Source organism: Accipiter gentilis, chromosome 12, assembly GCF_929443795.1.
Source record: "Accipiter gentilis chromosome 12, bAccGen1.1, whole genome shotgun sequence".
NCBI classification, from domain to species: Eukaryota; Metazoa; Chordata; class Aves; order Accipitriformes; family Accipitridae; genus Astur; species Astur gentilis.
Window position 1 is genome coordinate 35,254,686 of NC_064891.1, and position 12,569 is coordinate 35,267,254.

The 12,569-nt window shown below is 42.0% G+C and overlaps 1 protein-coding gene across 2 annotated transcripts in view; it reads left to right on the forward strand.

Annotated features, from left to right (window-relative positions):
* EMCN (endomucin) overlaps nt 1-12,569 on the forward strand; it is a 56,243-nt gene that overhangs the window by 14,393 nt on the left and 29,281 nt on the right. For both annotated transcript variants that reach the window (XM_049814919.1, XM_049814920.1), the window contains exons 2-4: nt 3,265-3,324; nt 5,975-6,073; nt 6,487-6,600. In XM_049814919.1, the coding sequence (XP_049670876.1) occupies nt 3,265-3,324; nt 5,975-6,073; nt 6,487-6,600 (273 nt within the window). The remainder of the gene's footprint in view (nt 1-3,264; nt 3,325-5,974; nt 6,074-6,486; nt 6,601-12,569) is intronic.

Consider the following 12,569-nt stretch of genomic DNA (forward strand, 5'->3'; position numbering starts at 1 on the left):
GAACTCGGGGACTCCTCCTGAATTTTAAAAAAGAAAGTAAGTTTAGTGTTTCAGTTCATTCATTTCAAAACCATGCCTGAAAACCAGATACAAATTATTGTACTGTTGCTTTAATTTTAGAACAAATGTACCATTTAAATCCAAGCTGGAAAAGACAATAAAGGGAAATTCTGTGAACATGAAGAAAAAACCAAACCCAACAGTTACTTTTTTTTTTTTTCATTTTGGCCTTGTGGCCATGGGTCAAATGTTTTTCAAGCTCTTCTTAATTCCTTCTTATTTTTCCCTGCCACCCTTATTGTCTTAGTGTCTATGGGCCTTCCTGCCCTTCCCCTCTCATCTTCTTCCTGTCCTGTTGTCTTTCTCCCAGTTCTGATTTCTTCTCACCTTGTTATCTACTTCTAGACACTTTTTTTTTTTTTCTTTTTGGGTCTTCCCACCACCACATCACCGCTTTATCAGCCCACTGTCAGCTCTGAGCATCTTTTAGCTCCATGTGTGTTCTCCAGACATGAGTGCTACATGACAGGTCACCTACACTCTTTTGACTGAGTTTATTGCCAGCAAGCGTGGCAAATGGGAGGGGGTTGTGTGTGGGAACACTTGCTGAGTAGATTTTGGCTACTCCCACATCAGAGTACATTGAGGTGCTCTCATATGAAAGGGATCACTACATCTAAATTTGTTGAAAACCATGCAATTGTAACTTTACGTGGTTGTCCCTCATCTGAGGCTGCAGCCAACCTGCCATGAGCAGAAAAATGAATCTTTCTGTCTCTCTCTTTGTTTAGCAACAGTTTTTAATGGGCCAAAGTTATTTTCTCAATCATTTTCGATCTCTTGCTTTTATCCCCCCCCCCAGGATTCTCCTTAGTCACAATTTAACATTGCAAATAAGAGCATAATAAGCCACTAGTTCTATCACTTCTTTTAATCAACCAGTTCCCCCCCAAATCCTGGTGAGTTTTAAGTATTTTTGCATGTTGCTTTCAACTTGTTTTTAAAGTATACTTAATTATCCACCATTTTAAGAAAATAATTAAATCATAAGACACTACTTTAATCTACTCTGCTAATCAAATTTACCTTAGTTTATCTCTAGCCGGTGATAAAATCAGCAAATTGTGAATCATAACAAAACTGTGACTTAAATTCTCAATTTTTTTTTAGTTTTGAGGAAATCTCGGCCTATCAACATGGTTATTAAATGGAACACCTTTAAAGGATGAATAATCTAAGTATTGCAATGGGCTTTCCACAAAGTCATGCTGAGTTAGGGGAAGAATAAGTTAGGGAATGAGCTAATTGGCCAGCTAGCGTGTTTAGCTGGTGTTACAGACATGGTAGTTACTGAGAGATGTTATAATAAACCATATGAAATGTAGGCACTGTTGAAAAAACATTCTGTTTTAGTGCTGTGGCCTTGTGGCATGGGAAATTACAGGAGATTTGTCAGCAGCTCATAATGAGAATGAAGAGACGGAAAAATGCTTGTTGTTTTTGGAAACAAGATTGCTTTTTGGTCTATTTGGGTAAAATTTGTTTTCGAAGTATTTCAACTGTGGGTTATGAAGCATTATTCTGACTGGGTAACTAAATGGCAGACAAAACAGTATTTTTAAACGCAGTGTGCAAGGGGCTGTGCATAGCCTGACTGTATTCATGTGTCCTGGGGAGTGGGGCTGAGTCAGCAGCAGGCCCGTAGGAAACTGATTTAATTTGATATGGGATATGCCCACATCAAACTGGGCCAGCACGTGCTGTGACGAGGCATTACGAAGGCAGCTGCATACGTAGAAAAGCTACCCAAGAAAGTGGGGCTTACTGGGAAGGGGCAACATCTCAGCTGAGACCCATTAGAAATGTGGAGGTGCCAAGAGGGCTGATAATACCTTACACTGCTTGAAGAGGAGTTGTAAGGGCTCATCTGACTAGACCTTAATATGTGCTCACAGAGCTCTTGCAATTGTATTATGTATTTATTTTTTTCCAGGTTAGATCTGTGACTCTGGCAGGCCTCGGGTGGTGCTCGTGAAATGTTAATCGGAGCGGAGCATGCTGAGCAAAGGGAACAAAGCTGGCTGTTCTGCCCTGTAGCCAAAAAAAGAGAGAATGCCAGCAGATATTACCATGAATAGAGTCACACAAGAATAGTGACATGCTGTCCTGACTCAGTTTTGCAATGTCTGTATTACAGCATGCTAATGCAGCATGACAGGATGTCACGCTCCAAACCTGAAAGCACTGGGGGATTAGTCTGTGCCATTTTGCTCCCCCATTCCATCATAGAGCTGATCTTTTCCTCCCCAAATGTACCCATCCTTGTCTCACAGCAGTTTAAAATCGTTGAGAAATGCTACTGTTTCTGACTCAATGTAGTTTTTTCACCCCCTTTATCACCCCCCTAACTCCTTTTAGTAGAAAAATACAAACACCCCAGTAATGAGACTGAAAAGCTTATTTGAGGCCAAAACTCTAGTTGAGTTACGCTGTTACAACTTTTCAGCACAGCCAGAAGATATAGATATTATTTTGCTTTTGGTTTGGTGGGGGTTTTTTTGGACAGCTTGTTTGTTTTGTAATATTGGACACTTTCACCTACTAACTTGACATAGGATTTTTAAGACTGGCATCATTTACTGCAGTAAACTCCCAACAGCCAGAGCACTGCCTTAAGGGCAATGGGGAAAGTCAGTTATTACTCAACCTGGTGCTTCCCAAGCCGTCCTCTGTGAATTCTCCTCTTCCCCTCTTCCCCTCACATATAGTGATCCGGGTGATGCTGAAAAGCCATCCTGAAGTGCTTGTTCTAGCCAGGGAGCTAGTACAATTTTGTTCCTCCAAGGCAGGAGAATGGGTGCTTACTCCTGCAGCCAGTTATTTTAGGTAATCCTCCACCCTGAAGACCCAGAGCAGCTGCAGTTGTACTCAAGGAGAGGAGGATGTAGCAAAAAAACCTTTAATTGCTCCGGGTTTTTTTCCAAACTAGTCTTAGAGTCACTAATAGCTGTTGGAAAACAACCCACAGTCAAGGGGGGAGGCTGTAGCAGATGGTCCCCATTACAGTAGTGAGGGCAAAGCTAAGAGATTTAGGATACAGCTTGAGAAGATTGCTAGCAGTTACATGATTTGGTTGCTTCTGCTAATAGGCTTCTGAACTTGATTTTCCAGGAGGGTCCTTCCTACTCTCTGCCTTATATGCCTATGTAGTGCTAAATAGACCTGGAAGGTGGCTGAAGTAATATGATTCTGTGTTTATTTCAGAAGGTGGTACTCCATCCAGTTTCACTCGTGCAACCACATCTACACCAACAACAAAAGATGGTAAGAGTTCAAATTCACTGTTATCTGGTATTCGGAAACTCCCATTGCCTTTTTAGCTTTCAGCTTTTCCAACTTCTGGGAGAAATTAGGTGAATTATTTCATGTAAGGTGATTGTAGAGCAATGTATTTATCTGGGCCTCTTATAAAACTCTGTTGAGAAGAAAGGATTGAGGGATCTTAGTAAGGGAGGGTTAATTTGAGCAGGATGCATTTTTTTGTTTCAGGTGAAAAAGGCTGCAATTCTGTGTGTTCCTGTGTTCTCAAGGAGTGGTTCAAGTGTGATCAGATATTAATAAATTAGCTAAGACTCATAGTTCAAGAGGCTGTTGGATTGAGAATAATTTGGGAAACAGCCTCAGTTAACGGATATGGCAGCAGGGGGTAGCTGATTTGATGGGTGTAGTGTGACAGAAGAGGGCATGGACTTTGATAGTAAAGAATTACACAATATATGCCAATGTTGGGCCTCAGTTAGTAGGAGAGAATACATGTGCATAAAGCTGTCATTTGCAAAAAACTTACTGGTAACTTCCTGAAATTATTGATGTCAAGATTCACTTTTGGGGGCAAGGGGATGGCACCAGTGTCCTCAGTTTCAAAAGCTGCATTGTCTGTCTCTTTTGTTTGTGATTGTTTTAACTAGATCAAACTTAAAGTCCTAAAACTATGAAGACTTAACAGAGAAAATACCTGCTTCAGATGGTAAAAGTCTGTGATTCTGGCTTACATCTTCAACTGACACATTCAGTTCTCTTTATTGTGTAGCTTTGTACTTATGAAAAAAACAACATTGACCATATTTCATTCATGTGAGCTAAATATCAACTCCTTTATTAGTTTGAATATTGAAGACTGCTTCATTTAACAAGTGATGCATGTGAGAGAAGAAAACTTGGACACAGGATTCTATTTTTTGATAACTAGAGATACTAATGAGTCTGTTTTGGAGCTGAAAGCACTGAGGTGATTACGATGTGTACACTTGAAGTGCTAGTAATGGACATGAATAAGATGCAGCCAGGTGAAGTATGCATATATTAAGTTTATTACAGCAGAAGAATTAGTCCTTTTCAAATTCTGTTGCAATTCTTCTATGTTTCAGAAACTCTGATGTTCATGTCTGTTTCAAAGATATTTCATAAAGACCCACCACCTCACAGTGAATAAGCCCTTCAAATGTTTCACTGAAATTTCTCTTGCAGCTTTTTGTCACAGAAGGGAAAGCAGTATTGTTTGTTATGCCTATGAGAAAAGCATCAGAGGCCCACTATGAGATTAAAGCACTTTTTGGGTGTGGAGCAAGCTCCCAAGGAGGTCCATCCTTTGAGGCACTGCTATTCTAGGTGAACAGCCAGCAGACTGAGCGTGGAGGAAGAAAGTATAAGTTATATTCTAAAAGTTCTCGTATGAACATTGCGTTTAGAAGTACTCGAGTCATATGAGAGAAAATGACATGTCACGTCACGATTTGTTCCTATTCTTTCATGTATCCCATCCATGAAAAGTGCTAGAAGAGGTAGTAGGACACATGTTGGGTAGTTGTCAGGGATTTAAATAAGCCTCTGTAGCTGATAGTAGCACTTTCTGTTTGTATTAGATTACAGAATTGAAAGCTGGGCTCTTAAAATGATTAGTTATGGCTTTTTCAGCCCAGATTCCTCGACAGCAATTTGGCCAGTCCATTCACTTGAGCATGTGTCAGGCTCACATAGGACCTGCAGTATGCCATCCACGCACAGCAAGACACACTGATTTAAACCTTGCTATTGCCTTAATGATGTTTGGGCAACTCTGCTCCCCTCTTTCCATACCAGCAGCAGCTGGAAGTGATCCCTGCTGCCTGAGAGAGCCCTTTCCCTTCCCTTCAGCCTCCAAATCTCACCCCTCTGGAGGAAAGAACTACCAGGAGTCACCTTACAAAGGGCACCAAGTTCACCCGGAGAACTATCACTTACTAGAGAATACTAGTCATCTCATCCACTATGTCCTAAGCTTTGCTGCACACCTCAGAGGAAGGGCTGCCAGGTGTTCTTTTATCCCCAGAAATCTGGGTGCAGATGAAGAGGGTGTGGCGAGAAGAAGACTCAACAGGGGCTTGAGGTGGACAGCAGAGAGAAGAGGAAAAAACTGCACAAAGACTAGTAGAGTCTCTTCCCTTTTGGTTGTTTACCTGTAATATATAAGCCGTGTTCCTGTGTGTCACTCACACTTCTTTCTAGTGAGTTTACATCCCTCCACCTATTAAACAGGCATGCAGCAAAGTGCTGGTCAGCAGTCTAGTCCAGCAGCAGAGTGAACCCATCCATCCACGCCAGGCTCCTTTCCCCTCACCTCCTGCCTTGGAAGTCATGTCAGGCACCTCTGTATAACTCCCAAAGAGCATACACCTCTTCCTTAGGGGATGGCTGGAAGGTACAGCTGCTAAGTTTCAGTGGGCAATTTGCAGATCGTCCACAGGCCAAACTCCCTCTGACACCAACCACAGGCACTTTGAATTCTCTTTAAAAATGCATAGGTAAGAAAGGACTGTAAGGGCCAGACTTTAAACAGAAATTCCCTGCCTTTGTGAGAGAAGGCAGCTAGAGGTGTGTGATGTTTATTTATGCATGATAAAATAAATCAATAAAGATGTGAATGCCTTTCTTGTAGTAATGGAAGCTGTGAGCACATCAACTTTACAATCAACATTATTGCAAATGTCAGTGCTGACAACTGAAAACAGAACTACAAATGAATCCATCACAAGTGGTAAGTGAAAATTTCTTTGAGCTAATTGCTGATGCTGTTCCAGTGGTCATTCGGGAAATTAAGCAGCCATGCCTCTTGGCTTGGGAATTTGTTTTACAGGTAGTGAAGTCTTTGGTGAAACCTTGCAGGTGTGCACAGGAGCTTCCTCTTGGTCAGGCTCAAGGCAGCTCCAAGCCAGGCCTCATACCTGTGCTATCACAGGCTTGTGTTCAGTGTGATGACCCACCTATGGGACAGGAAAGACCTTCTCTGCAGTGAAGGGAGCCCTGTCCCTGTTGTTTTTCAATTTAAATGAAATATCCTTTTGATAATTTAAAACTAGACTGCAAGCAGGGCAATAGGTGTGGTTTTTGTGTGTGGATATGTATATATACAAAATTGAGGAAATAATTTGAATGTCATTCCTCTATTAGACTCCACATCTTCTTCACCTAATGCTACACAACAAATAACACAACATACAACAACACAACTACCAGTAAAAGCGGCAACTACAACAGCAGAAAAAAATGACAGCACAACAAACGGTAAGTGATAATTTCATTGAGCCATTTCTGATTCATTGTATGCTGCATTTCTGTAAAACAGTGTGGAGCAATAAAAGGACATCAAAAAGTAGTTTGGGTTATGGATTTGGAGGCTTGGGGAAGCAGAGCTGTTCATCCTATGATATTACATATCTTTAATGAATCTTGCCCTAGAATCCTACACAAAGAATATTATACCTTTAATTTGTAGTGGAGGTGATCTGAAGCCATGACACAGGATTTAAATCTCCCTGTAATTGGGAGAGATGTATTTGGAACAGTTTAATTTTCTTCTGTGTTTTGGTTGTGGGTTTTTTTTTAATAAGTATTTCTTCAAAAATAAATGATTCTATGTGATCAGAGTAGTGTCAGAACAGCCCTCTTCGTTTTTTATTTTTGTATATGTCACAATGCTACAGTTAATTATGTTCTATGTTATTATGAGTCACAGTACTGCAAGCAGAGAGGTGGTACTAATTACCCTACATCAATGCTAAGAAATACTTTTGTTCTCCATAAATCCTCAGAATAACGTGTGTTTTGGCCCAGCGCATCAGATTAAGATTCTAGAAAAATAAAATAATAAAAAAACCCTCACATATCCAGCAAGTAGTTGGATTAATTTAAACAAGTATAATAACATCCAAAAGGAGCTCAGTAGACTTACGATGAAATTCAGTCCCCCTTTTTTGTCTGTGAGCTCTCTGTAAATGTTTGCTCAAGTCTTTTGCTGAACCAGAGGTTTTTTTATATTTAATTGACTCAAAAAAATAAAAATAAATACTCCAGATATTTAACTCAGCAGTCAGTGGTACACCAATGTTCTCAGAATTTATATTTAGACCATACTGAACTGTGACAAATAATTAGAACTTGACTTCTCTTCCCTTGGTTTCCTTGTCTAAAAAGGGTTTCCTATGAAATGGCCTGCGTGTTTTCTTTGTGCAAATTCTCCTTCAAAGCCACCCCTCACGACCCAAGCCTGCTAAGCTGCCTGGAGACCCATCACCCTTTCACTTAGCAGTTACATCTTCTACTGATGTAGCTTTCCTGCTATGCTTGGTGCAGGGAGTAGTCTGATTCTCAGCCCAAAGTCTTTTGGGTTTTGGCTTGGCTTTTAAATGCCAGTATGCATGAGTCACAGAATACAGTCTGGCCGATGCACAAGCTGCTGAAGTGATACCGAATGCCCCAAAGAATCTTTTTAAGCTTGCATTTATGGCCCCGTGGGCCTGTCAAAAGACTGTGGCATGGCGCATCACACTATGGATGCGATTCCTAGTCCTTTCGGTTTGGCGGAGGTTCCTGGCTTGTGGGTACCGGAATGGCACAGCCACCTGGAACTAAACCTTGGTGACAGGTAGAGCTCCAGCAGGGGAAGGAAAGCTAATAAGGAAAGGCATGCCTGCCAGTACAGCTTAGCTCTGGCCACTGCTCTGCACTGATGCCCTGAAAAACTGGTGCTGGGGGTGCAATGGTGCTGTGGAGGTGTGATGGGCCTGGGTGTGAAGTTTTCACCAATGCGCTTCTTTTCTATTCCTCTTGTGTTCTCTTCCCACCAGCTAGAGTTCAGTGCCTAGTTGCTTGGGTTGTGATTTGTTTTTAGAACTCCTCATTTAAGCTAAAAAAAAACCCCTATAACTTGTGATAGAAATGGTTGATAAATGAAACTAAAAACAGGGCTTACCTGCCTGTCACTCCTTTTGTAAGATGGAAAATTAAAGAAGATATTGGGAACTGCCCCGTATTAAAAAACTTTGTATTTTCTTTCAATGCTAAGTAGTATTTGGAAAAACTGTGTATGTGAAAACCAATTTTAGTGTTTTTTAAGACAAAATTCTGGTCTACCTTTCAAGAAAGAGATATCCTTGGCTTCAGCACAAAGAAGTGGGATGGTGCACAAGGTAGGGCTTTGGGACTGGGCACTGCACAGGGGCTGTGCAGACGTGTGTCCAGCCCTTGCAGAAAACCCACAGACCCCTCGACCACTGTCTGGCTGCTGGCTACAGCCATCTCTCTGTGTCCATCCCACGTGTTGGCGTGGTGAGATGCTGTTGACTTCACCGCAGCAGCACAGGGCTGGGGGAGTCGCATTCCCTGAAGCGAGCACAGGCATAGCAAGAATTCTGGTCTCAAATTGGACAGGAGATGAAAGTTGTCTACTCTCTCTTTTTCACTAGCACTCACTTCTCCCCCTTTTTGGGCTGGCTGTATGGGACTGAGGCAGAAATTGGCAGTGCCTTTATGACACTTCAAAATATACCTTTACTACACGTGACTTTTAATAAAAAGGAGGCACCTCTGTTGTTTTCTAAATGGAGACCATCACACTCTCTGGTTCAATCCCTGCTAAAAGCTTCAGCAAATGATCACACTCACACGGCAGAGATTTGACAGGGCTTCCTGTCTCCGCTGCAATTTCTGTGGCTGCTGTCACCTTTTATTATAGATTGAGGAAATGCCCCCAGTGCTCCATACACTGTGAAATCATGCAAACGACTTTGTCTTTTTTTCTTTTTTTTTTTAAGTCTTCAGTATTTTCTTCCTCTGCAGGCCATAAGTACAATCTCTCCCTTTTTGCCCTCCTGCCCTGTTTATTATATTGGAAGCCAGCAATTAGACTTGTCTCCTTAACCTTCTTATTTATTAATATCAGTGGCCAAATCCAATAGTTCACATTTAGTCAGAGAGTGACCTCGCTTGTGCAGTCCAGGCCCCAAACCAAGAATTTATATGGTGCCACACTACAGCAAGTTGCATCTGCAGTCGGGATTTCATATCCTGGGACACTTGGAGTTATCAAAGAGAGTATGAAATTAAATGCAACAAAACATTATGTTCTTTCTCCCTTGGATACGGAGCAAGCATCTTATGCAAGGTCAGTGCTCAAGGTATTAAATTACAAGTAAGAGTGGATTTTTGGCTGTTACGTTTCTGATTTATCTCATGCCACTCTCCTGAATGATGATACACCGTGGTGCAATGAAATATTCAATATTAAAAAGTAAGAAAAGGAAAGAATGCAGGATATACTTTTTCTCTTTTTGTCAAGCTACTGGTAATTAAGAAGGAAGCTTTACTTCAGTAAAACTACCAGAAGAGGACTATGGTAATATGTATCGCTCAATTGTCCTCAGGTTGTTACCGCATGCTATAGGTAAACACCGAGTATAGTTGGCTGCTGAGACATGTTAGGCAGAGTGATGTTTTAAAACATATATTTTTAAATACTTGGGGGTTTCTGCTTACCAGAAAATGTAAAGCTGGCAGACAGCAGATGCAGTCAGCTACGGGTGTAAACATTAAAGCTGAGATCTGCTTGGTTACCTCCCTAGCCAACTTCCATTCCTCTGAACAAGCGTGAAGTTGCATTGGTTTTGCTACACTGGGATTTTTCAAAGCTTTCATGAATGCACTTGTTAATGCAAATGGTTTCTCAGGCTATTGATTGCAGGTGTGAGGCCTGTATGTGTGTTTATGCTAAAGATACAAGCTCAAGGGAGAAGGTTTAGTCTTCCATCTAACAAAGCTCTCGTGATGGCATTTTAATGCAGTTTGGGTGCAGTTCCCTCTGCCCTGTAAAGGTGTTTCCTTGATTCATTCATTGTCCAAGTAAGGTTTGAACACATGTACAGATGTTTATATTCTTTGTAGTGCATAAAGTATATGCAGAGTATTTGCTGCTTACTTTAAGCATCTTATGATGTCAAAGCTAGTTAGGTAACAGCCTGCTGTAAAGAAAATCTAAAGTGCTGTTGGGAAATGCCAAAATATATGTGGATTATACATAGGTTAAGTAGAAAATCATGCTAAGATCAAGTGAGGATATCTGTCGAATTTCAGCTGGTTAAAGAAAATGAAGGGGTTTGAGAGCACAAAGAATAAGGAAATACCTGAGGCTCAGACAGCAGTTTTGCAGAGCAGCTTCAGGTTCCCTGTGTTGATTATCACTTTGACAAATATATGTTAACACACTGTCATTTATCTTATCAAAATATCAGCAGAAAGAGCTGCATCACCACCAGGGAGTTCTGCCACTGCAGCAATCATGCCCATTCGGAGAGCTATTTTACAATCTTTACTGCTTTACCATTTTTATTCATAATCAGCTGTTGACAACAAACCCATTAACTGATGATGTGAGTGCTTTTGCAGCAGCAGCCGCCGCCCTTCTCTGCTGGGCTGCTTTTCTGTGAGCCCAGGCCTCCCCCTGCCAGGCAGGCAGAAATCTTTGCTGCAGCTGGCTGAGCCAAAGCGTGATGAATTACTGCAGCGATGTGTCAGTGGGGATGGCAGAACTGAGTCACTGTGTGCCCGCGCAGAGTCCCCCGCCTGTTCCCAGGCAGAGCACGGGCACCGCAGTAAGGACTTGCGATGTCTCCTCCTGTTGAGATCAAATTAAAACTTGCATAGATATGAGTTATGGGATTTACCAAAAAGGCAGATTTCTAGCAGGCACACTGTGCTGTCAGTGCTGCTGTTGCATAGGTGAGCAGTGGCTGGATATGGATGCATCTGTTCCCACAGGCTTTTGGCACAGAAGCTATTCGATCTGCTAAATGTGTTGATGGTAGAGCCAATGCTGTGTATTAGGTGTAAGGCTTGGATGCTGCTTAAAAGCTGCTTCAAAGCCACAAGTCAGCAGACAATTCGGTTGCTAGGATTTAATCTTACAGTCGTACAGTGGAATTAAGGGAAGCTGCCCTGCGACACTGCGTTTTTTGTCGTGGGAGTGGTGAAAACCGGCACACAGACTTTTGCACCATAGCACATCTACTTCGCCCCTTGACACTGGGAGTGGGGAGCCTGTTCTGTAGTCTGCCAAAATAAGTGCAACAAGCGTCATGCCAAGCCCTAGGTAAAGGTGTGAGTCATACCTGGTGCTACTCAAGTCACAGGAAGAATCTCACCCAGGCTAAATTAAAAAAAAAAAAATGAAATGGAAACACTATCATCCCTCCCCTCCCAATCCCCTGCCGAGGCATATCCAGCACACAGACCATGTTCCCGAGAACAATCTGTTCTCCCAGCTCCCAAACACAAGAGGAGCACCCAGGGCTGGGCTGCTGCCAGGACTGATAGGATGCCTGGAATGTGTGATCCCCATGGGAAAGCAGCTCTCCATGGAGTTACAAGGCAACTGGCTGCCTCCCTCCTCATCTCTCCCACACACCTGATTGTTTTGCAGTGTTCACAAAGCATATTTGTGTTCAATTATCTCAGCACATGAAGGCTTACTCTTATTCTGCCTTACTTTTCATTCTCCCATGAAAGCTTTTACTAACTTACAATAAGGCAGCCACAAGATGGTTGCTGTTACTGTTACAAGCCCATGCATCTTAAAGGGAGAGGGAGGTTCTTTGGGTTTTTTGCCTTTTTTTTTTTAATCGATCTCAGATTAAAATTCAACATTTAAAATTTGAATCTGAAGCAACCACAGTAAGAACCGAAAGTGGAAAAAGGTTGCTTTTAAAGATTCATTCAGGGCTTCTATGATGAGAATGCAGGAATTATTAAAGTTCTCAGATCCTTGCATTATACCATAGTAAAAAATGAGGTAGAGGGGCTTTTTACACTCATCTCTACTGCAGAGTAGGCTTGCATATTGAAGGGGTACAATGCTGAGGTTTCTGGAAGGAGCTGACAGTGAAATTACAGTTCTCATCACTAGAATCCCAGTGAAAGTTTTAGGCACTTTAAGCTTGTTTTGCATAATTTTCAGTAGTTTCCTTCCATGCCTCAACCTGCAAAGATACCTACCCTGGCTGTCCAGCTCCTCACAGTTCTCAAAGTTGTATGAATCCCCTGACCCCAGTGGCTTCAGCTCACTCATTCTTAGCTCATTGATTTTTGCAGCTTGCCTCTCCAAGGTATTGCACTTAATAAACAAGAGGGAAGGGCTGAGTTAAAGGTGTGTGGTGGTAGAATAGGGAGCTCTGGGTGTCGGGGGTTTTTTCCTGAGAAGAGGG